This window comes from Poecilia mexicana, unplaced genomic scaffold, assembly GCF_051168715.1.
Source record: "Poecilia mexicana isolate PSO_F unplaced genomic scaffold, ASM5116871v1 scaffold_1, whole genome shotgun sequence".
Taxonomy (NCBI): Eukaryota; Metazoa; Chordata; class Actinopteri; order Cyprinodontiformes; family Poeciliidae; genus Poecilia; species Poecilia mexicana.
In genome coordinates, this window is record NW_028263370.1 from 20,304,548 (window position 1) to 20,331,250 (window position 26,703).

Sequence of the window (26,703 nt, forward strand, 5' to 3'; positions counted from 1 at the left end):
ATATAACATTGGACACAACTGACATAGGAACAAACAGGAAGGGAAGCTAGACATTTTTAAAAATAAGGATCTGTTTCCTCAAAGGTAGGACTGAGAGGACTGGAAGCTGCTGTGGTTTTTACTGCCTATTCCACAGACTTTTAGAGAGATGGAATTGCTTTTATAAATTATTGCAACCCAGAAGGGAATGAGGATTTTCTGTCTTCCAGAAATCATAAGGTCAAGGTCTTCTATAGGAAAACTGTGAAACTATGATGCCTAGACTTTTATGTAATAAATAGTAATATAAAAAAAAAAACATTGAACATTCTGGCTCATGAGATCTCTTCACTGTTTCAAACATGACTACATGATGAAAGATCATTTCAATTAATACATTTCATCAGCACCTCTTGATTTTAACCATAAAACTGTAAGGAAACAATGATCAGGTTGAAAAATTTGTCCCCTGGTTCTCTGCTTTGCTGCATACAGAAGGTCTTGACCAAATAGTTTTGACACGTCCTGTAACGTAACTACGTCTCTCTCTCTTTTATAGTAACACATATAAGTCATAATTCATACAACTAATACAAGATTTGTCGAAAAAATACAAAGTCAACAACTTGTAGCAGTTTCAAAATTTTATTGTCATTAAAGGAAACACACTTTCTGTTTGTATATATTAAAGCATAGTTATTTCTTGTGATTAAATGTTACACAGAATCTAGATTTTTTTTTATTATATGAAAATTACACATTTATGTAGGTCTTTAACAAAATTCAACTAAGAATAAATTGTGAGTTTCTACCAGATTTAGTGAGTTAATGTTATGTGATGAAATGCTTTTATTCCCAAACCAAACCTCATCAATCTCCTGCCACTAAGGAGATGGATTATAATGGCTGCACTTTTCTCCAGTCAGATACGGCTCACAGTACAGTTTGTATTTAACCTTAACGTTTCCAAGCTTTCCTTTGCACGTGAAAGTGTGACTGCCAGGGCTCAGGTACTTTGCGCACTGTACGAGAAGGTCGTCATATTTCGGATCTTTATCCCAAACCTCAATCTTCAATTCCAGGCTTGTGTCAACCTTCATGAGAAAATTTGAATGGAGGATCATTCAGATGCATATGTTCACATTCAAAGTCAAATTATTTAGGTGATATAGAAAATAAAAATGTTTTCCACGCATCTCAAAAGTTGATAAATGCAGAGTAATGTTAGCCAAAACACAACAGCACAAGATATGAAGTACATCAGCTAGGCTGTGTCTGTTTACACAATATATGTGTAAAATGGTTTCTGTTCAAATATTTTCAGATTTTTTTCTGCTTTTAATTTTATTTGTACTCGACCATAAACACCATGAAATGTGCATGGTCTATTCAAGTAAAACCAAGTACTTTTTCATGAAGGTGCTGACCCAGTATCCCAAAACATAAAGAGTCTGCAGCCCGGCTTGGATCTAGAAATGGAGTTGATTGTCCATTCCCCAAGTTCAGAATACGCAGTTTGTCTGCATTACATATCATTTTATACTTTGATTTGTCTCATTTGATTTGATTTATTTATTTGAAACAGGTTTTTAAAAACAAAAAATAAACAATCAGTAGGACAGAGAAAACAATTGGGAGAAAAGTTTTTACTTTGACATTGAAGGTTAATTTTGTACATTTGTTGTTTGGAAAGCCAAGTTTTTATGCTCATGATTTATTTGTAAAAGCAACAAGAGGGTCAGCACTTCCTGTCTCAACAACAGGTTAAGCAGAGCAGTGAGTGTGGGAGCCGCATGTCCACAGACACCCAGGTTGGTTCTGAGAACCGAAACAAGAACGAGTCGGGCCTAAAGGGAGGTGCTCTTTTCTTGTCATTGTGGCTGCTGGTTCATGTGAGCAACAGGTTGAAGGACAAATTAGTTCATAATCAATAATTTAACATCATCTAGTTGAAATTGAAACTACAATGCATTTCTGATATTAAATTATATTTGACCCAATTTCAAATGTTTGCTAACAAATAGTTTTGGTGGCACCAAAGAATAGATCAGCTTTCTTTCTAGACTGATGCATAAAAACTCAATTCTCCTCACTGCCGGTAATTGAATATTTATTTTTTGCAAAAATAGATGCTGGTATTAACTCTATAAATTCTTCTGCATCAGCAGAGTAAATGTATCAATTTGTCTGTTGTTGAGCTTTTTCAGTTAATCTGTGATGATAATGTTTACTGACCTTGCCAAAAAGAAACCAAGCATTCCACCACGGATTATTGGATTCGATGACTCGGGTCTTGCGTTGTATGGGACCATAGTAGATCTTGGCATAGCTGTGAACAAAAGAGGAGCCATATAAAAGGTGTGCTCATCAGGTTCCATAAGGTCTTTGTTTTTTTTAACCTTTGCTTCAACCCACCCGTCAGTTTTTCCAATAACATCTCCGTATAGATTCCAGCCTTCAACAATGCTCACTGCTAGAGTACCCCTTGAGGCGTGCTTAGGGCAGCAGTTAGAGGCCACATTAGGAGTTTTGCCCACACAGTGTGGCTCTTGGGGTGATTTCTTTACAGCATTGTCCTTCAAATACTGCTCAATAGCAGCTTTCATCTCTACCTTTTGAAGCCTGCTTGGCACGAGCTGATAGAGAGGTCGAAGGGAGTGCGAAACAACATCTGGATGTTCTTTCAGGCTCTTTTGCCAGTTCATGAAGCCCATGGAATCATTTTGGAAAATTGAAAACTTCCCCAACCAACCATTTCCTCCTGACACCTCTGTGAAGTGTTGGTGGAGACCAGAGCTGAAGTTAGTGGCAACATCCTGTTTTTTTAGGACACTAATGCAAGAATTGGGGACACTAGAGAGATTCATCTTCCCCAAGCCAACAGCAACACCCATAGATAAACAGTTGTGGGTCTGGGTGAAAGAACAGAAAAAAGATTTTTCAAAAAGCTGCTTTTACAGCAGATATTTGCATAAAGACCCAGACACAAGCAGAGAAGAATATGTTCATGTAGAAATTCTTGGAAATTAAAATGGACAAAAAATAAAATAAAATAAAATCACTCCTAAAAATACTTAAAGTAGGTTGTTGGAAGTGATGAACTTCGTATTTATGAAGCTTCATGTATTTAGTAATAACAGTGGTAATGAAAGTAGTTTTAAATTCTTGCTGGTACTATGACGAAAATCATCTGTGCCTCATTGTGCAAATCAAAACAAATAAAAACATTGATATTTTACTGTACTGTTGCATACCTGTATGGATAACACAGAAAGTAGAAACACTTCACAATGGGAAAAATATGTATATTCTGCCGTACAGGTGGACAGTAATTAGTCACATTTATATCTATTGATGTACACTGCTCAAAAAAATAAAGGGAACACTCAAATAACACATCCTAGATCTGAATGAATGAAATATTCTCATTGAATACTTTGTTCTGTACAAAGTTGAATGTGCTGACAACATAATCACACAAAAATCATCAATGGAAATCAAATTTATTAACCAATGGAGGCCTGGATTTGGAGCCACACACAGAATTAAAGTGAAATGTTCCCTTTATTTTTTTGAGCAGTATATTTACAGTTTGTCTAAATTGTCCTTTAAATTGTTTACAAAACCTGAACTTTACTTTTACTTGAATTTGTTTTGATTAAATTTACTCACTTACATTTGAAGTCATATCCATTGATGAGTAAAAATGTTGGAAAATAATGTCCCAATAAAAATACACATATTTTGTGTTGTTTTTTAATTTATAAATGTGCTCATTTACATTACAGCGTGACAAAAACACATTTTCATTTTGTTTGTGATGAGCTGGACTTTTTTTCTCATCATAAAGTAACTAAGGTGACATTTTAATAAGATACTAAGTGCAAATGTGTATCATTAACAACAACTGTAGTTTTACTTGAGTAGCCTCATTCTCATTCACCCTTACGTGCCTTCCTTTGGGGGGGTGAGGAAGGAGGCGCCGATTTATGTTTTCGCATCCACCTGCTTCTAACCCTACCTCTAAGGGAGAGTCCAGACACCCTGGAGAGAAAACCAATTTTGGCGTCTTGTATCCGTGAGATCTCGTTCTTTTGGTCATGACTGAAAGCTGACCATAGATGAGGGTGGGAAGGTAGATCAACCGGTAAATCGAGAGTTTCTCTTTTTGACTCAGCTAAAAAAAAAAAAGCCAACAGGACCACATCATCCGCAAAAATCAGAGATGCGATCCTAAGGCCACTAAAACGGATCCCCTCAACACCTCGGACAAATTCTGTCCATGAAAGTAATCAACAGAATTGGTGACCAAGGGCAGCCTTGACGGATTCCATCTCTCACCGGAAATGAGCCCGACTTACTGCCGGCAACGCAGACAAGACTCTGACACCAGTCATACAGGGACCTGACAGCCCGTATCAAAGGGCCAAGTTACCCCGTACTCTCGGAGAACCCCCGACAGGGCTCCCTGAGGGACATGGTCGAACGCCTTCTCCAAGTCCACAAAACACATGTAGACCGGTTGGGCGAACTCCCAGAACCCTCCAGGACCCTGCTGAGGGTGTAGAGCTGGTCCAGTCTTCCATGACCAGGACGAAAACCACACAGCTCTTCCTGAATCCGAGGATCGACTATCCGACAAACCCTGCACTCCAGGATCCCTGAATAGACCTTACCAGGGCGGCTTAAGAGTGTGACCCCCCTATAATTGGAGCACACCCTCTGGTCCCCCTTTTTGAACAGGGGGACCACCACCCCAGTCTGCCAATCCAGGGGAACTGCCCCCAATGTCCATGCGATATTGCAGAGTCACGTGAACCAACACAACCCTACAACATCCGGAGCCTTAAGGAACTCCAGGCGGATGTCCTCCACCCCCAGGGCCCTGCCACCGAGGATCTTCTCAACCACCTCGCTGACCTCGTCCCCAGAGAATGGAGAGCCTGACTCAGAGTTACCAAGCTCAGCTTCCTCAATGGAAGGCATGTTGGTGGGATTGAGGAGATCTTCCAAGTACTCTGCCCACTGGCCCACAGCATCCCGAGTTGAGGTCAGCAGCACACCATCCCCACTATAAACAGTGTTGGTGCTGCACTGCTTCCCCCTCCTGAGATGCCGAATGGTGGACCAGAATCGCCTCGAAGTCATGTGGAAGTCTTTCTCCATGGCCTCTCCAAACTCCTCCCACACCCGAGTTTTTGCCTCAGCAACCACCCAAGCCCACATGCTGGTACGCATGCTGGTACGCATCAGCTGCTTCTGGAGTCCCACAGTGTCAAAAAGGCCTGATAGGACTCCTTCTTTAACCTGACAGCATTCCTCCACCAACGGGTTCGAGGGTTGCCGCAGCGACAGGCACCAACAACCTGATAAGTCGCCTCAACAATGGAGGCCCGGAACATGGTCCACTCAGACTGAATGTGCCACTCCTCCTCCGGAACGTGTTCAAAGTTCTGCCAGTTAAAGCCCTGCCTCTGAGGGGACTCTGCCAGACGTACCCAGCAGACCCTGACAACACATTTGGGCCTAACAGGTCTGACGGTAATCCTCCCCCACCACCGGAGCCACCGCCAGGTAGTGGTCAGTGGACAGCTCCGCACCTCTCTTCACCCGAGTGTACAAGACATGCTGCCACAGATCCGATGATACGATGACAAAATCGATCATCAAACTGCGGCCTAGGGTGTCCTGGTGCCAAGTGCACGTATGGACACCCTTATGCCTGAACATGGTGTTCGTGATGGACAAGATGAGCACAGAAGTCCAACAACAGAACACCGCTCGAGTTCTGATCAGGGGAGCCGTTCCTCCCAACCACGCCCCTCCAGGTCTCACTGTCATTGACCACATGAGCGTTGAAGTCCTCCAGTAGAACAAGGGAGTCTCCAGGAGGGGCACTCCTGGAGACCCCCCTCTAAGGACTCCAAGAGTCCCAGTTTTTATTTTTATTTTATTTTAAAATGATAAGCGATTTATTGTTTGCCCTGTCCCAGTGAAAGCGACATTTTTGATGTCTCTGTGGACCGCCTGTGTAAATGTCCCAGTCCAATAATCAAATGCACCAATACGATCAGCAAGCGCCTTGATTTATAACATGCGTACTATGCACAATCGTTTAATACGAGTGAAATTTCTGGTCATAAATTAATAAGCAGCTGTTTCAGATTTGTGCCTTGCTGTTTTAATTAAGCAAAATAACACAAAACACAACTATATAATCACCGTTAGCTTTTAATTGGGATATTTTGTAATTAGCAGACAGACATTATAGCGGAGAAAGGTTTGAAGGCTGCTGAGAAACCTAAGAGCGCCGGGAGGGGACAGAGGGAGAGAGACGGCTGGAGGGGTGCAGGCTCCATCACACAGCATGAACAGTTCAGAAACAATAAGAAATGAGAGAAAAAAGCAATCTATAAACAGATGAACTCACGTTTCAAACTGCTTATTGATAGCTATTTTGACTCAAAATTTACCAGTACGTAGTACCAAACCGTACCGGCTTACTTTCAACCCTTGGCGTTATCACATGTTTTGTTTTGTACTTTTTGTTACCTCATTTGAGGTTAACCCATTCATGGAGGACAAACAGCTTCGTGAAGATATCAGTCGTCTCAGTCGCCCTCCAAGATTAACCTAAAACAGGTATAAAGTGGTTTAAAATGATTTTCTGCAGAAAAATGTCTGTAACTAATTCACAATGTCTGTGTGTGAAAGTTCTCACCTTTCTGAAGTAGTGTGTGCCATAGATGTCTATCAGCTTTCTATACTCATTCTTAGTGGAGGAGTTGTAGTGAGGTGGCAGGAGGTCTAACTGCTTTTTGAATTTAAAGCTTAAGGAAGGTGTGTTTGATAATATGAAACTAGACACCAAGACAAAATTAGACAATTATGTCAATAACCATGACCTGTCAGAACCCAATAAAAAATTTCCATCCTACCCATAATGGCTGCAGGTGACACTGTGTATGCTGAAAGTGTAGCGATCCTCTTTGGTCCTTTGTGAAGCGAATTTGTAGGCTTTGGAGCCGGTTCCTCCCACATCTAACTTGCCAGACTCCCGACCTTTTGGAAAATCCAAGCCAACCTGATGAAATACAGACAACACATGTAGAATATAGGGTGTTAAATAAGAAGCCATATTTTTGTTATCACTATGCCACTCACTTACTTCAGTTCTAACTGAATTTGAAAATATTCTGAAATGTTCAGTTTCTTACCGACCAATCATTGGTATCTTGGGTTGTGTAAGACTCAACCAGAGAGCTGTTGGCACATTTTAAAGGAAGTAATTATTATTAAACATCTACACAGTTCATTTTTCATTAGGTAATAAAGCGTTCTAGCTTAGTGAAATTGTGGATTTAACTATTGTTATTTTAATACCTAAGCCTTATTAGGCAGGTATTTATAAGCTACAGTTATATTCAATAAATTAGAAAATGCTTCCATATTTGGCTCGGTTTTCAGATTAAAAGTACTTTTAAAATAACAACCTCTGAGCCGGTGTTAAGCACACTTTTCATTAAACCTGTACTTCTGTATTATGAAACATTTTTTATTGGTTTTGCTGTGTTATTCCAATTTTCAATGTTAGGTTTGCATTACTTGTAAGTTCAAAATCCTCATAATTAACAGAAATAAAGGCTTTAAAAAATAATATGTGTGTAATTATTCTATATAATGTTTCATTTAGTGATAAAACTGCTGAAACAAATGGACTTTTCAATAATATTCTAATTTAGTGAATGGGTCTGTATTTGCCTATTTTTTCCCTTGGTAATTTTAATCAAAATTTCTATTTTGTTAATAATTTTCCTAATTAATTATTTATAGTTATTCACAGTCCAACTGATACTCATTGTTGCAAGATGGTCCTTGATCACATGTCCCTTTCTGTGTGTGAATATGTTTGTGTGTGTGTGTGTGTGTGTGTGTGTGTTTTAGGACTTCTCACCTTGTAAGTCCCCATAAGAAGTGCTGTCTTTGACTAAGTTTAGGACTAAGGAGTGACTTGAATTTAGGTCGGGTTTAGGGTCAGAGTCAGGTTTTTATATGCACAGACTAAAGATGTTAAGTTGTCCTGCTGCAACAGACAAAGTGAAATGGACATGATGTGTGAACTATGCAATGAACCCCTCTCTCCAAACACAGAAATGGAGCAGTGGTTCTTAAGATCCAAGGTATTTAAAATTTGCCACAGTTTCAACAGGTTGGCTATCAAGAGAAACTGGAGCCACTTTAAGATCTTGTTTACATAATTTAATTAGCTCCACATTCTTAAGAGAATGAAAAATTTATATTAAATAATAAAGACTTTGCCGTATTCTGATTTAGTAATGTAATTATATGAGTTGTGTTACCATTAACCTTGAACTGTGAGTTTCAACTTGATACTGGAATTTAAACCAAATGATCATTTCACAATATACAAGAAAAAAACGGCCTTCACCTAATTAAAAAACACATATTTCTGTATTATTTTCACTCACCTTATCAAATTAAAGTAACCATGTATTTTTATACTAGAATAATTAAAACTCTTCTTTCAACTTGATTAGAACAAAAGTTATGATTTGCTAATGAGTTTAATAAAGATCACAATAAATTCTGCTCAAAACCTTTTAGCAGAGAACAACAACTTTTTAAAATGAACATTTGCCTTAATAATACGTCAGAGTCAGATCAATGTAACACGTCCATCTCAGGATACAAAAATATGCCTCTAAGCATTCTGGGAAATAGTTCCCATTCCTGTGTTTTATTTTCTTTTAGTGTTTGTAGTGCTAATATATAAACTGTAGTTTATTCAATTCTCTCGGGTTTGACAAAATTAATAAAATGCTATCAGACTTACTGCTGTAAATTTATCTTTCACGAACTCACATTTAGGTTAAAAATCTATAAGTAAATTTATATAGTTTTAGATTTTTAAAACATTTAAAACTAGACTAGTTTTAAATGTAGAAGTTAGTGGACACACCTAAATGTGGCCCAAATGTTTTACAGTATATTAGGCTGACCTGCTCTGCAGAACATGGTCAGTGCTCTGCAGGCAAAGAGAAGTAAATACACAACCTCAGACTCCCTCCATAGCTTTGATATCTTTAAGCTGACAGACTAGACGTGTTTGGGATTTTGTCTTACAACTTAACTCTGCTTCAAACTTTACCAATTTTTTTTGCTTTGGTCTTCATGAAGATGTTTGTAACCTTAACTGTGAACTTAACTGAGAATAAAGGTGATTTTTTTTTTTTTAATTATACATTATTTAGGTGACCTTTGAAGTCAACTGGTTGCACTTGAATATATTTATAAGTATCAGAATATCAGTATAAATGCACACCACATTTTTCATATTTAGCTTCCACTTCAGAATTATCCACTGTGTTGGTCTACCACATAAAGTTCCAATAAACATACACAGCTGATTGGAACATGTAATTGTAACTTTACCTGAGAGAGGTGTGAAGTTTGCTGTGGATGTCAGCATTGCATTGACTGACGTAACTCCAGTCCACAACAGAAGATGGAAGCTTAAAATGAAGAAAAATCACGTTATTGTTAATCCCTCAAGTCAGATGTGCAGCTGTTTATTTATGCATTTTTAATTACTTTTTGGAGTATATGGTTTTGAAGAGGGTTGCTGCAGAGTTTACAGGTTTTGCTGGGGCTCAGGTAAGTCTTCACATCAATCACATCAGCTTTTCTCTCCAGTCTGACTATATCAAAACCTTGTCCCACCAGGTTGTGGCCTGGTACAAAAGGAGCAACATGATAGTCTCCTTGGGTCCCAATCCGACAGGACAGAACAGAGGAGTGAACAAGGAGGACGCTTAGGAGAAGAAGAGCTGAAGTTGAATCGGGCAGCATCGCTGTAGACAGAAGCAAAAAGATAGAGAAAAAAATTAATTAAACTGTTTTTTTACATAGTGCATGGCATTTTCCTTATTTGTATGACTTATTTATACAACATCAAGAAAGTTAGCTAACACTTTATTTGAAGTGGTGTGCATAAGACTGACATGACACAACACATGTTACCTGATATTAACCAATTAATTATCAAAATTTAGTAATATAATAAAACACGAAGACACATAACATTGTAAATTTCGATAATAAACAACTATTATGACATTTTTATGACAGTTGGTGATTCTTGTCCATCCATGTTGTGATTATTACATACCCATGTACTAAATACATCTAAATATGTACATTTATTCTTAGTGAAGTTCACAGTTAAGGTTACAAAAAGCATCATGAAGACCAAAGGAAAAAAAAAATCCATAAAGTTTGAAGGAGAGTTAAGTTGAAACACAAAATCTCAAACTTGAGACAAATCATGGAGCCAATTACTGAAGCCATTTACCACTGTTAAGACAATCAAACCTGTTACCAGTGAAGCTCATACAACCATAAAACCTAATGAAGAGATCAAAAATGATGAGAAACTTCCACCAGGAAATAATGCACTCAAAGTTGTCACACCTGCATCTCTTATAGCAACAGCAGCACAAATTCAGTTTTTCTTAAGAAAAGTCTTGCCCACCCAAACACCTTTAAAACCCACCCCAATTGGAAAACTAATCACTAAACCAACAACTTTCATTAAAGTTGTTTTTTTCATTAAACTTTTATTACAACATCAGAAGATCTTGACAAAAATACAATTACCAAAAATGAGCAAATTGTGACGCCTGAGACAGCAGGGCCATGCAGAGACCACTAAAGAGGCAGGTGCTCAAAATAAAAAGGGGGGCACATCTAACCGCATTTTAGGACAGAATATTAAAGCCACACAGCTTTCAGAGTTTAATAAACAATGATAAATAATAAAATTTTGAGCTATACAATCAAAGCTAAGGAAAATCTCTATATAAAGTATACAACTATGCATATGTAAGATATTTTATTAGTAATTTCTTTCTGCAGATCTATTTTGTTATGAGAAAGTATTGCCATATTCAAACCTGCAATTTAGCAAGGTATGTAAATCAGAGCTAGACCACCAGACATATTTTGTCTTTACAGAATTACACTATTAACAATGTAAACAAGGGCAGCAGTACACGAACAGGGTGCAGTGTGTTGGTGAAGAAGAAATTTTCCATATTGTGGGGCCAACCTAACACAAGTTATAACGGCCAGACCTCCTGTTTAAAAAGAAGCCGAAGTTTGATACCTAATACATATGAGGTTATTTTCCTTCATTTACCTAACGCAAGAATAAATGCAATGTACATTATGCAGCAAAGGAAATTAGAAGATCGGACATATATCCATTATAGGACTGACAGGTTTTGGATGGGTGTACGACAGTAAAACACACCACCGCACCATCAAAAGTTAATAAAGTCATCAAAACACATGAATTGATTGATAGCAGTGAAGATTTAGAATTTATTCAAACACCTGCACAAAACCAAATGCTTAATATGTCAATTTCAAATAAATATGGATGTTCTGAAAAAGAAGGTTGTTGCTGTTGCATCATCCCTGAAATTATGATGCATAGAATCACATAGTCTAAACTATGTTCCAGAGAGAAAACACAATAATACACAATAAAAACATGCTTTATCTGTGGCATTGTTTATTAAAATGGCATGTTTCTGATGTACTAAAATTAAATACGATCGATTAAATACGATCTTAATGATATTAGTGATTAGGTAATGCATTCAGCAAGTACCTTTACTTTTAATACTTAAGTATTTTTAAAAGCCAGTACTTTTTTACTTTTACTTAAGTAAAATGTTAATGTGGTACTTTTACTTTTACTTGAGTACATTTTTGTCTGTGTATTTGTACTTTTACTTAAGTACATATTTTGAGTACTTTCTCCACCACTGGAAATGTTTCATCAGCACATTGAACTCATGTGATTCCTGCACCCAAAAGGGTGAAGGTCTCTGGACATCCTGAAGGTAAACACCAAGGACAGTCAGGAAGACGGACACTGATGAGACATCCTACAACTGAGATGCAGCACGAACAACCACGATGTTCTGCAGGAGCAGTTTACCAACAGTGAAAACACACTGGAATATATTATGAAGGAATTCTGACATTTTTAAGTAATTTGCAACACCCTGACTAACATTAGCTTATGTATATTTTGCACTATTACAAGTTTCATAGCAGTTTAATACAAAAATCATTGTTAGCTCGTCTGAGCCATCTGCTTTCCTCCCGCAGCAAGATGGAGATAAGCTGTCCTCATCAGAAAAATCAGGTTATAAAAAAGTAGCTCAGCTCTCTCTTCTTCTTTTGTATCAGACAAACAACTCGGATTAGGTTGCAAGCACAGCTTAAGGCGCATGGAGGCGGCACGCTCTACCAACCCACCACCAGGAAGCGGCACCCTGCTGTCGGGCCGGTGGAAAAGTCACTCCGAAATAGAGCCGAGCTGAGCCGAGCCGGGCTGCTGAAGTAGAGCCGGTGGAAAAGGGACATATGTCCCCTGGTTCTCCGCTTTGCTGCATACAGAAGGTCTTGACCAAATAGTTTTGTGACACGTCCTGTAACGTAACTACATCTCTCTCTCTTTTATAGTGACACATATAAGACATAATTCATACAACTGATACAAGATTTGTCAAAAATATGCAAAGTCAACAAATTGTAGCAATTTAAAAAATTTTATTGTCATTAAAGGGAACACAATTTCTGGTTGCATATATTAAAGCATAGTTATTTCTTGTGATTAAATGTTACACAGAATCTTGAATTTTTTTTTCATTGTATGATAAATACACATTTAGCTAGGTCTTTAACAAAATTAAACTATTAAGAATAAATTGTGAGTTTCAACCAGATTTAGTGATTTAATGTTATGTGATGAAATGCTTTTATTCCCACAACCCACTAATCTTCTGTCTTTAAGGGAGATGGTTTATAATCAATGCATTTTTCTCCAGTCAGATGTGGGTCACAGGTCATCGTGTATTTAACCATAACGTTTCCATACGGTGATGAGCACGTGAAAGTGTAACTGCCAGGCTTCAGGTATGTCACGCAGTGTACGAGAAGGTCGTCAGATTTTGACGAGTCTTCATCCCAAACCTCAATCTTCAGAACCAGCCTTGTGTCAACCTTCATGAGAAAATTTGAATGGAGGATCATTCAGATGCATATTTTCTCATTCAAAGTCAAATTATTTAGTGATATAGAAAATAGAACTGTTTTCCACGCATCTCAAAAGTTGATAAATGCAGAGTAATGTTAGCCAAAACACAACAGTACAAGATATGAAATACATCAGCTAGGCTGTGTCTGTTTACACAATATATGTGTAAAGTGGTTTCTGTTCAAATATTTTCAGATTTTTTCTGCTTTTACTTTTATTTGTACTCGACCATAAACACCATGAAATGTGCATGGTCTATTCAAGTAAAACCAAGTACTTTTTCATGCAGGTGCTGACCCAGTATCCCAAAACATAAAGAGTCTGCAGCCTGGCTTGGATCTAGAAATGGAGTTGATTGTCCATTCCCCAAGTTCAGAATATGCAGTTTATCTGCATTACATATCATTTTATACTTTGATTTGTCTTATTTGATTTGATTTATTTATTTCAAACAGGTTTTTAAAAACAAAAAATAAACAATCTGTAGGACAATTGGACAAAAAGTTTTTACTTTGACATTGAAGGTTCATTTTGTACATTTGCTGTTTGGAAAGCCAAGTTTTTGTGCTCATGATTTACTTGAAAAAGCAATGAGAGGGTCAGCACTTCCTGTCTCAACAACAGGTTAAGCAGAGCAGTGAGTGTGGGAGCCGCATGTCCACAGACACCCAGGTTGGTTCTGAGAACCGAAACAAGAACAAGTCGGGCCTAAAGGGAGGTGCTCTTTTCTTGTTATTGTGGCTGCTGGTTCATGTGAGCAACAAGTTGAAGGACAAATTAGTTCATAATCAATAATTTAACATCATCTGGTTGAAATTGAAACTACAATGGATTTCTGATATCAAATGATATTTGATCCATTATGAAATGTTTGAAAAGAATAAATTAGCTTTCTTTCAAGACTAATGCATAAAAACTCAATTATCCTCACTTGTTATTTGAATGTCTATTTTTGCAAAAATAGATGCTGTTATTAACTCTATAAATTCTTCTGCATCAGCAGAGTAAATGGATCAGTTTGTCTGTTGTTGAGCTTTTTCAGCTAATCTGTGATAATGTTTACTGACCTTGCCCAAATTAAACTCAGCGTTCCACTGAGGATCATCGGATTGAATCATTCGGGTCTTGCGTTGTATGGAGCCATAGTGCAGCTTAGCATAGCTGTGAACAAAAGAGGAGCCATATAAAAGGTGTGCTCATCAGGTTCCATTAGATCTTTGTTTTTTACCTTTGCATCAACCCACCTGTCAGTTACTCCAACGACATCTCCGTATAGCGTCCAGGCTTGAACAATGGTCACTGATAGAGTTCCCCTTGAGGCGTGCAGAGGGCAGCAGTTAGAGGCCACATTAGGAATTTTGCCCTCACAGTGTGGCTCTTCGGGTGATTTCTTCAAAGCATTGTCCTTCAAATACTGCTCAATAGCAGCTTTCACTGCTGCCTTTAGGAGCTCATTTGGCATGAGATGACAGAGAGATCGAAGGGTGTACGAAACAACATCTGGATGTTCTTTCAGGCTCTTTTGCCAGTTCATGAAGCCTATGGAATCATTTTGGAAAATTGAAAACTTCCCCAACCAACCATTTCCTCCTGAAACCTCTGTGAAGTGTTGGTGGAGACCAGAGCTGAAGTTAGTGGCAACATCCTGGTTTTTTAGGACACTAATGCAAGAATTCGGGACACTAGAGAGATTCATCTTCCCCAAGCCAACAGCAACACCCATAGATAAACAGTTGTGGGTCTGGGTGAAAGAACAGAAAAAAGATTTTTCAAAAAGCTGCTTTACAGCAGATATTTGCATAAAGACCCAGACACAAGCAGAGAAGAATATGTTCATGTAGAAATTCTTGGAAATTAAAATGGACAAAAAATAAAATAAAATAAAATCACTCCTAAAAATACTTAAAGTAGGTTGTTGGAAGTGATGAACTTCGTATTTATGAAGCTTCATGTATTTAGTAATAACAACAGTGGTAATGAAAGTAGTTTTAAATTCTTGCTGGTACTATGACGAAAATCATCTGTGCCTCATTGTGCAAATCAAAACAAATAAAAACATTAATATTTTACTGTACTGTTGCATACCTGTATGGATAACACAGAAAGTAGAAACACTTCTCAATGAGAAAAATATATATATTCTGCCATACAGGGTGGACAGTAATTAGTTACATTTATATCTATTGATGTATTTACAATTTGTCTAAATTGTCCTTTAAATTGTTTACAAAACCTGAACTTTACTTTTACTTGAATTTGTTTTGATTAAATTTACTCACTTACATTTGAAGTCATATCCATTGATGAGTAAAAATGTTGGAAAATAATGTCCCAATAAAAATACACATATTTTGTGTTGTTTTTTAATTTATAAATGTGCTCATTTACATTACAGCGTGACAAAAACACATTTTCATTTTGTTTGTGATGAGCTGGACTTTTTTTCTCATCATAAAGTAACTAAGGTGACATTTTAATAAGATACTAAGTGCAAATGTGTATCATTAACAACAACAACTGTAGTTTTACTTGAGTAGCCTAGAATATTAATACATTATTACGTATAAAAACTGTTAAACAATTTTATATTGTAGCATGTGCAGTAACTTCATCTTCAGTCACACTGTTTTATTTCTTTTTTTTACAAATTAGTTATTGTTTTCTGCACTTTTATCAGGTCTTGATTTCGCTTGAATTAAATATTCAGTGACTGCTGTTTTCCTGGTTTTTATCCATCCATCCATTTTCTTCCGTTTATCCGGGGTCGGGTCACGGGGGTAGCAGCTTGAGAAGGGAGCCCCAGACTTCCCTCTCCCCAGCCACTTCTTCCAACTCCTCCGGGGTAATCCTAAGGCGTTCCCAGGGGGTAAACATACGGTCGCTCATACGGATAGAGCGAGCGTTTGTTTTCTACGCTCATTCACCCTCACGTACCTTCCTTTGGGGGAGTCAGGGAGGGGGCGCCGATTTATGTTTTCGCATCCACCTGAATAATATGTAGTTGCACCCCTGCTTCTAACCCTACCTCTAAGGGAGAGTCCAGACACCCTGGAGAGAAAACCCATTTCGGCCGCTTGTATCCGTGAGATCTCGTTCTCTTGGTCATGACTGAAAGCTGACCATAGATGAGGGTGGGAAGATAGATCAACCGGTAAATCGAGAGTTTCTCTTTTTGACTCAGCTAAAAAAAAAAGTCAACAGGACCACATCATCCGCAAAAATCAGAGATGCGATCCTAAGGCCACTAAAACGGATCCCCTCAACACCTCGGACAAATTCTGTCCATGAAAGTAATCAACAGAATTGGTGACAAAGGGCAGCCTTGGCGGAGTCCAACTCTCACCGGACATGAGCCCGACTTACTGCCGGCAACGCAGACAAAACTCTGACCCCAGTCATACAGGGACCTGACAGCCCGCATCAAAGGGCCAAGGTACCCTGTACTCTCGGAGAACTCCCGACAGGGCTCCCTGAGGGACATGGTCGAACGCCTTCTCCAAGTCCACAAAACACATGTAGACCGATTGGGCAAACTCCCAGAACCCTCCAGGACCCTGCTGAGGGTGTAGAGCTGGTCCAGTCTTCCATGACCAGGACGAAAACCACACAGCTCTTCCTGAATCCGAGGATCGACTATCCGACAAACCCTGCACTCCAGGATCCCTGAATAGACCTTACCAGGGCGGCTTAAGAGTGTGACCCCCCTATAATTGGAGCACACCCTCTGGTCCCCCTTTTTGAACAGGGGGACCACCACCCCAGTCTGCCAATCCAGGGGAACTGCCCCCAATGTCCATGCGATATTGCAGAGTCGCGTGAGCCAACACAACCCTACAACATCCAGAGCCTTAAGGAACTCCGGGCGGATCTCCTCCCCCACCACCGGAGCCACCACCAGGTAGTGGTCAGTGGACAGCCGCACCTCTCTTCACCCGAGTGTACAAGACATGCTGCCACAGATACGATGATACGATGACAAAATCGATCATCAAACTGCGGCCTAGGGTGTCCTGGTGACAAGTGCACATATGGACACCCTTATGCCTGAACATGGGGTTCGTGATGGACAATCCGAGATGAGCACAGAAGTCCAACAACAGAACATCGCTCGAGTTCTGATCAGGGGAGCCGTTCCTCCCAACCACGCCCCTCCAGGTCTCACTGTCATTGACCACATGAACGTTGAAGTCCCCCAGTAGAACAAGGGAGTCTCCAGGAGGGGCACTCCTGGAGACCCCCCTCTAAGGACTCCAAGAGTCCCAGTTTTTATTTTTATTTTATTTTAAAATGATAAGCGATTTATTGTTTGCCCTGTCCCAGTGAAAGCGACATTTTTGATGTCTCTGTGGACCGCCTGTGTAAATGTCCCAGTCCAATAATCAAATGCACCAATAAGATCAGCAAGCGCCTTGATTTATAACACGCGTACTATGCACAATCGTTTAATACGAGTGAAATTTCCGGTCATAAATTACTAAGCAGCTGTTTCAGATTTGTGCCTTGCTGTTTTAATTAAGCAAAATAACACAAAACACAACTATATAATCACCGTTTGCTTTTAATTGGGACATTTTGTAATTAGCAGACAGACATTATAGCGGAGAAAGGTTTGAAGGCTGCTAAGAAAACTAAGAGCGCCGGGAGGGGACAGAGGGAGAGAGACGGCTGGAGGGGTACAGGCTCCATCACACAGCATGAACAGTTCAGAAACAATAAGAAATGAGAGAAAAAAGCAATCTATAAACAGATGAACTCACGTTTCAAACTGCCTATTGATAGCTATTTTGACGCAAATTGCAGCCGTTCTCCCGGTACTGCGTACCAACCCAAAATCTTTTACCAGTAGGTAGTACCAAACCGTACCGGCTTATTTTCAACCCTTGGCGTTATCACATGTTTTGTTTTGTGCATTTTGTTACCTCATTTGAGGTTAACCCATTCATGGAGGACAAACAGCTTCGTGAAGATATCAGTCGTCTCAGTCGCCCTCCAAGATTAACCTAAAACAGGTATAAAGTTCTTTAAAATGATTTTCTGCAGAAAAATGTCTGTAACTAATTCACAATGTCTGTGTGTGAAAGTTCTCACCTTTCTGAAGTAGTGTGTGCCATAGATGTCTATCAGCTTTCTATACTCATTCTTAGTGGAGGAGTTGTAGTGAGGTGGCAGGAGGTCTAACCGTTTTTTGAATTTTAAGGTTAAGGAAGGTGTGTCTGATAACATAAAACTAGACACCAAGACAAAATGAGACAATTATTTCAATAACCATGACCTGTCAGAACGCAATAAAAAACGTTGAATTTCCATCCTACCCATAATAGCCGCAGGTGACACTGTGTATGCTGAAAATGTAGCGATCCTCTTTGCTCCTTTTTGTAGCAAACTTGTAGGCTTTGGAGTGGGTTCCTCCCACTTCTAACTTGCCAGACTCCAGACATTTTAGAAAATCATACTGATGGAATTCAGACAACACATGTAGTTTATAAGGTGTTAAATAAGAATCCATATTTTTGTTATCACTATTCTAATCACTTACTTCAGTTCTAACTAAATGCAAACTAAAATGATAATAAAATTCTTGGAAGAGCACACATGAACTGAAATGAAATGTTGAAAGAAAGAAAATCAACCAGCATGGTTTCTATCACGTTTGTGTTATCAAAACTCAGGTCTGCATTGAAAATAATCTGAAATGTTCAGCTTTGAGATGTTTCTTACCGACCAATCATTGGTATCTAGGGGTGCGTAAGCCTCATGCTGAGAGCTGTTGGGACATTTTAGAGGAAGTAATTATTATTAAACATCTACACAGTTCATTTTTCATTAGGTAATAAAGCGTTCTAGCTCATTGAAATTGTTGATTTAACTATTGTTATTTTAATACCTAAACCTTATTAGGCAGGTATTTATAAACTACGGCTTCCATATGTGGCTCGGTTTTCAATTTAAAAGTTCTTTTTAAAATAACAACCTCTGAGCCGGTGTTAAGCACACTTTTCATTAAACCTGTACTTCTGTATTATGAAACATTTTTATTGGTTTGCTGTGTTATTCCAATTTTCAATGTTAGGTTTGCATTACTTGTAAGTTCAAAATCCTCATAATTAACAGAAATAAATGCTTTAAAAATTCATAGGTGTGTAATTATTCTATATAATGTTTCACTTAGTGATAAAACTGCTGAAACAAATGGACTTTCCAATAATATTCTAATTTAGTGAATGGGTCTGTATTTGCCTATTTTTTCCTTTGGTAATTTTAATCAAAATTTCTATTTTTTTCATAATTTTCCTAATTAATTATTTATAGTGTGACTGCACAGTGGTGCAGTTGGTAGAGCTGTTGCCATGCAGCAAGAAGGTTCTGGGTTTAGGGTCAGAGTCAGGTTTTTATATGCACAGACTAAAGATGTTAAGTTGTCTTGCTGCAACCTACAAAGTGAAATGGACATGATGTGTGAACTATGTAACGAACCCCTCTCTCCAAACACAGAAATGGTTTGACTAGAGAGAACATTTTTGACTTAGGTTAAAGGATGTGACACAGTAGGGAACGCCCTCTTTACAGCGTAGATAGATAGAGGCTAACTATTAGAATTACTGTTGCTTGAGGCCATTTTGTCCTGCTAGCTCCTAAAAGTAGCATGAGAAATGGACCAACTGTATTTTGATATTAGTATGTAACATAACCACTATGGCTGTTTTTTTCCTGTATAAAATACATTGAAGAGAAAATGTATCATCGGATTGGTATAACAGTTGCTGTTATTTCTTTGTAAAATTATTCAGAGTTTCCACTTTTAAAACTAATTTTTGGGCAGGTCATGCTGATTTTTAGGTGTGGCTGAGAAGCCAAGAAAGACATTCCTGGTGAGATCTGTACTTTACGTTTCTTTTTGGGGATTTTTGGTGGTACCAGTCCTTTTCCTCATTTTTGGGGGAGGTTTTTGACGCTTGGGATTTTTCGTTTTGGATTGGGACTTTGGATTAAAAGGGAGAAATTCTCCCATGATATGGAACTCGTTTGTGGACAATATTCGTATTAAAAAGGATCAAGAATATTCGGACATTTAACCATTTGGGTTTCTTTATTAACATGAGCTAAGTGGATTAAACCTATCCTAAACTTATTTTGAGAGAGTTTTGGTTACTGATTTATTTATCAGGATAACTATTATTATTTTCTTAGTTCGTGTTTTTTGAATAAATTATTGTTGCAAAAGGTAAACATAATTTCATATTTGAGTGTTTGGCTATTTATTTACATCTCATTTAACTGGTGTAACATATTTTGCCTGGTGTCTGTGACGTAATCCCCCTTGTGTGTATTTGTGAGTTCCGCTTTTAATGGGAGCCGAATTTTACAAGTAAATGGAATTCATGAATTCAACTCACTGACTCTTCTTCAACTTCATACATCAAGAATTGAGCCTGGAGAAAGGATAATTCTTCACACACTAAAATATTTGAAGGTGACTTAAAAGTGAAAGTCCATCTGCTGCTTTAAAATGCAATTAAAATCAATAAGAAAATTGTATTTCTTTTAACTCAGAAATTAAAGTTCATAAAGTTGATTCGACAAGAGACAAGTTGCTTAAACATTGTTTTTTAAATTCTGTTAGCGTATTAACCTTGAACTGTGAGTTTCAACTTAATACTGGAATTTAAACCAAATGATCATTTCACAATATGCAAGAAAAAAACGGCCTTCACCTAATTAAAAAACACATATTTCTGTATTATTTTCACTCACCTTATCAAATTAAAGTAACCACGTATTTTTATACTAGAATAATTAAAATTCTTGTTTCAACTTGATTAGAACAAAAGTTATGATTTGCTAATGAGTTTAATAAAGATCACAATAAATTCTGCTCAAAAACTTTTAGCAGAGAATAACAACTTTTTAAAATGAACATTTGGCAAAATAATACATCAGAGTCAGATCAATGTAACACGTCCATCTCAGGATACAAAAATATGCCTCTAAGCATTCTGGGAAATAATTCCCATTCCTGTGTTTTATTTTCTTTTAGTGTTTGTAGTGCTAATATATAAACTGTAGTTTATTCAACTCTCTCAGGTTTGACAAAATTAATAAAATGCTAACAGACTTACTGCTGTAAATTTATCTTTCACAAACTCACATTTAGGTTAAAAATCTATAACTAAATTTATATAGTTTTAGATTTTTAAAACATTTAAAACTAGACTAGTTTTAAATGTAGAAGTTAGTGGACACACCTAAATGTGGCCCAAATGTTTTACAGTATATTAGGCTGACCTGCTCTGCAGAACATGGTCAGTGCTCTGCAGGCAAAGAGAAGTAAATACACAACCTCAGACTCCCTCCATAGCTTTGATGTCTTTAAGCTGACAGACTAGATGTGTTTGGGATTTTGTCTTACAACTTAACTCTGCTTCAAACTTTACCAACATTTTTTTTGCTTTGGTCTTCATGGTGGTGTTTGAAACCTTAACTGTGAACTTAACTGAGAATCAAGATGAATTTTATTGATTTTTTAGAAAAAAATACACTATTTTAGGTGATCTTTGAAGTCAACTGGTTGCACTTGAATATATTAAGTATCAGAGGGAGAAAAGCTTTATTCAACAGACCTGTGGTCCACAAAGACATAACACACAATAACACACATATAAAATAAAAATCTTATAAAAGGCTTACATACCAATAATTCCACAGAGCCGGAAATCTTAGCGCACTGACACAGGGATGTGAAAACATTACAATAAGACTGTTCAATGAGCTGCACAAACGATGCATGAAACTTGTAAATCACATTCCTCATGAGTGCCTGAAACGTTCTGACATGTGCATTACAAAACATCTCACTTGCACTGCTGTACCTGGGTTTCTTGAGCAGAATACTCAGAGTCATTATAAGCAACCTTAAGCTTCTGCATGCTAGCTTTTTTTTTTTAAATTATTCATTATTTTAGGTGACCTTTGAAGTCAACTGGTTGCACTTGAATATATTAATAAGTACTGTATTTTCCGCACTAAGGCGCACCGGATTATAAGGCGCACCTTCAATGACTGGCCTATTTTAAAACTTTTTTTAAATATAAGGTGCACCGCATTATAACGCGCATAGAATAGACGCTACAGTAGAGGCTGGAGTTATGATATGCATCCACTAGATGGAGCTGCACTAAAGGGAATATCAACAAAACAGTCGGCGAGGAGAGCCTTCCGCGACTGGGCCGGGGCCTGGCCGGACGATGGTGACCCTTTTCCATTTGCGCACAGCATGTTCGTGGAGAACGTGGTGCTAAATGACCTGCAGACGACCTGATTCTAGACGTTCGGTAGGTAGATAGTCAAACTTTAAAAATAGATTACAAACCAGCGTTCTGACAACTATCCCAGGCTTACCATAGTTGCTAGACCTACTGTGGCTCAATACTGGTCCATTTATGAGGCGCACCGGATTATAAGGCGCACTGTCGGCTTTTGAGGAAATTGAAGGTTTTCAGGTGCGCCTTATAGTGTGGAAAATACGGTATCAGAATATCAGTATAAATGCACACCACATTTTTCATGTATAGCTTTCACTTCAGAATTATCCACTATGTGTTGGTCTACCACATAATGGTCCAATAAACAGACACAGTTGATTGGAACATGTAATTGTAACTTGTAAATAAAATTTGGTAATTATTAGTTCAACTATGTGATAAAACTTTTACAGTGTTCACAATCTGGTTTAAATACTCTACCTAACAGAGGTGTGAAGTCTGCTGTGGATGTGAGCATTGCATTGACTGATGGTACTCCAGTCCACAACAGAAGATGGAAGCTTAAAATGAAGAAAAATCACGTTATTGTTAATCCCTCAAGTCAGATGTGCAGCTGTTTATTTATGCATTTTTAATTACTTTTTGGAGGACATGGTTTTGAAGAGGGTTGCTGCAGAGTTTACAGGTTTTGCTGGGTCTCAGGTAAGTCTTCACATCAATCACATCAGCTTTTATGTGCAGTCTGACCATATCAAAACCTTGCCCCACCAGATTGTGGCCTGGTACAAAAGGAGCAGCATCACACTCTGTTTCGGTCTCAGTCCTACAGGACTGAACAGAGGAGTGAACAAGGACGCTTAGGAGAAGAAGAGCTGAAGTGGAACCGGGCAGCATAGCTGTAGTCAGAAGATAAGATAGAGGGAAAAAAAACAGTTTTTTTACATAATGCATGGCATTTTCCTTATTTTTATGACTTATTTATACAACATCATCTAAGAAAATTAGTTAACACTTTATTTGAAGGGGTGTGCATAAGACTGACATAACACCTGTGATGAACATGATTCATTCTTCATGAATATTTTTGATGGTTGTCATTAAGTGTCATTTGCTCAATGATGACACTTAATGTGAAGTTGACATTATTCAAGATGTCTTTGTTATGACAACCTGATATTAACCAATTAATTATCAAAATTTAGTAATATAATAAAACACAAAGATACATAACACTTTAAATTTTGATAATTATCAACTCTTATGACATTTTTTTGACAGATGATGATTCTTGTCCATCAAATAAAGTGTTACCAAAAGGGTTATGCTAACACATGCAAAAATTAAAAATAACTGAACATACATATGTAAAATGTACATAAAAGTTCAAATGCATGTATGAATTAAATGCAAAATTGTTTCAATAAATATTTAAATGTATTTAATACATGGGTAAACATCCGTTCACAGCGCCATTCATTTTAACAGTATTATTAAAAGATTACCCATTGAATTTGATGGGGCAGGTGCAAAGCACAACACATGAATTAAGGCCTTAGTCCTCATGCTGGTGGTCGCAGGTTCGATTTCTGGCCTGGCGACATTTGCTGCATGTCTTCCCCCTCTCTCATAACCCTCTTATCTGTCAAGCTACTTTCAAATAAAGGCTGCCAGAGCCAAAAAATAATAAAAAAATTTGGATGGTCTGGCTGTCAAATAAAATAAATTCAGGATATGCTGCTAACATAGGACTTTAATCAGAATTGAAAACAAGTCTGACTTAATCAAATTGTATTTGTATAGCACATTTTAGCAGCAGGGCATTTCAAGGTGCTTTACATAATTAAAGAAAAAAATAAGAACAGCATGTGACACTGAATAAACAGTAAGAAAGAGAAAGAGAGAACAAAAGAAAAAGATTTTAAAAAATTAAAACATACTTTTGTTAAGGAATTTAAGTACCTGTCGTCGCCGGACTCCGCCGTCTGTTTAACACGGGTATTATTCAGGCCCCGTCGCCTGACAGGACGGAATTTACAGATTTGTAGTCAAAACGCCATTTAACAAGCATTCTCACACCTCAGAGTTTTACTTAAAACGCCATTTAAAAGAAATTAATAAATAGATAAAAAGTAAAGGTAAAAACATTAAAAACATCAAAAACATTGAAGACATCAAAACCCAAACTCTAATCCTAATTTAACCATAAGTTTAAGTTGAGATTTAAAGGCACCCAGTGATTCAGCTGTTTTACAGTTTTCTGGAAGTTTGTTCCAAATTTGTGGTGCATAGAAGCTGAATGCTGCTTCTCCTCGTTTGGTTCTGGTTCTGGTACAATATTTAATGGCTAAATATTGTTTAAACATATTATTGTTACATACCCATGTACTAAATACATTTAAATAGGTATTGAAACAGTTACACATTTAAATCATACATGCATTTCGACATTTATGTACATTTTTTTATGTTGTGTATCTCTGTTAAGTTATTTTTTTTATTTTTGCATGTGTTAGTGCAAGCAAATATCACATTTTTGAGTTCGAGCGTATTTGTTCATGGGAGCAGCAGCTAATGATGGTGAAACATTAGTAAAAAGTTCTAGATAACACAAAAACATTCAGCCAGTAGATATTTGTGAAAAAACAAACATTGAAGCTCATTCATTAATCTGATTTAATTCCCATTTTCTTATTCAATATATTCCTTTTGTCTTATTAGTAGTTAGGTTACATGCCAGTAGAAATAAGTTATTCACAGAATAATTCAGCTGTAAAGTTGGGCTATTTAGTTAATACATTTTCAGACTCGATTAGAAATAAGCATGTCGGTGATCATTCCTTATTTGTAAAGTTTCTTCATTCCCTCGTTAGAGTCTGAGCTTGGCTTCATTAATTAATAATGAATTATGGATTACAATTTGTAGTAATTAAATAAGAAAAACGTCGAAGCGAGTTCTGATTCCCAATAATTTTGATGTCACCTTGTGAGGTTGCTACAACATTTTTGGTTTCCAGAATTCTGATTCCCAGCAATTAATCAACAAATTCAGCTTTGGAGATCCACAGATCTTTGATTTCAACAAACAGCCACACACTTCCACCACATTAATATCAATGAAATTAAATTAAATTAACCAGAAAATTGTCCTCTTTAAACATTTTTTAGAACTCAATAAACACTATTTTTATTTGCTGCAGTGTATTCTAAGCAAAGATACTCTTTTTTTCCCCAGTTAATTTTATTTTCCTTTAGCATATTAAAAAATCTTACCTGTTCCAAAGCAGACCGAAAAGAAGCTGAAACAAGCAATGTTTCTAAGTGTGCTGAGCTGAAAACTGTGGTTTATAAAGCAGCAGCCCTGGAGAGATAAGGATTCATACAGAACATTGTGTAAAGGTCAATTGATGTAGTTACTTTGTTTCTTGTAACTGCAGGTAATGTTTCAGGTTTTTATTTTGGCAGCGTTCTGTATAAAGTATCTACGCTAACAGAACAAACAGTTCTAATGAACCTTTTTGTGCCAGTACGACATGCAGTTATACTGGAACTGCAATGAAGGAGAAGTTTAACAGCAAGGCAGAAAAATTTATAAAAAATAACTTAAACTTAGCTTCAGTCAATAAGGAAACATGGTAACGGCAAATTAAATGTATTTAAGTATTTTAATGATGTCATATTATTTGTATTAATATGACATCATAAAATTGCTTATTCTCACCTTTATTCTCAGTTAAGTTCACAGTTAAGGTTACAAAAAGCATCATGAAGACCAAAACAAAACAAAAAAACCCAAACAAACAAACAAAGAGAAAACCTAAAGTTTGAAGCAGAGTTAAGTTGTAACACAAAATCTCAAACTTGAGACAAATCATGGAGCCAATTACTGAAGCCATTTACCACTGTTAAGACAATCAAACCTGTTACCAGTGAAGCTCATACAACCATAAAACCTAATGAAGAGATCAAAAATGATGAGAAACTTCCACCAGGAAATAATGCACTCAAAGTTGTCACACCTGCGTCTCTTATCCCTTGTGTTTACAAATGGGGTACAACCAACCCCACACCCATATCACTTGTATCATTGGCCTCAGTCCTCGCACACACAAGGGTTAAAGGAACAGCAGCACAAGTTCAGTTTTTCTTAACAAGAAAAGTCTTGCCCACCCAAACACCTTCAAAACCCACCCCAATTGGAAAACTAATCACTAAACCAACAACTTTCATTAAAATGACAACACCCTCAAAAGATCTTACATCAGAAGATCTAGACAAAAATACAATTACCAAAAATGAGCAAATTGTGACGCTTAAGACAGTAAAACACACCAC

General features: G+C 37.4%; 2 protein-coding genes across 2 annotated transcripts; both read right to left on the reverse strand.

The window, feature by feature from the left end:
- Positions 1-863: 863 nt before the first annotated feature.
- LOC106903959 (perforin-1-like) lies at positions 864-9,849 on the reverse strand. Its single transcript, XM_088007669.1, has 9 exons — positions 9,592-9,849; positions 9,433-9,512; positions 7,197-7,242; positions 6,918-7,063; positions 6,701-6,839; positions 6,532-6,612; positions 2,395-2,891; positions 2,215-2,308; positions 864-1,073 (listed from the first exon to the last, which is right to left on the reverse strand). Exons 1-9 carry the CDS (start codon positions 9,847-9,849, stop codon positions 864-866), a joined length of 1,551 nt encoding a protein of 516 aa, XP_087863795.1.
- Positions 9,850-12,849: 3,000 nt separating this feature from the next.
- LOC106903958 (perforin-1-like) lies at positions 12,850-23,265 on the reverse strand. The gene is made up of 9 exons (XM_088007630.1): positions 23,011-23,265; positions 22,852-22,931; positions 18,830-18,875; positions 18,424-18,563; positions 18,200-18,338; positions 18,031-18,111; positions 14,356-14,852; positions 14,179-14,272; positions 12,850-13,077 (listed from the first exon to the last, which is right to left on the reverse strand). Exons 1-9 carry the CDS (start codon positions 23,263-23,265, stop codon positions 12,850-12,852), a joined length of 1,560 nt encoding a protein of 519 aa, XP_087863756.1.
- Positions 23,266-26,703: the final 3,438 nt, after the last annotated feature.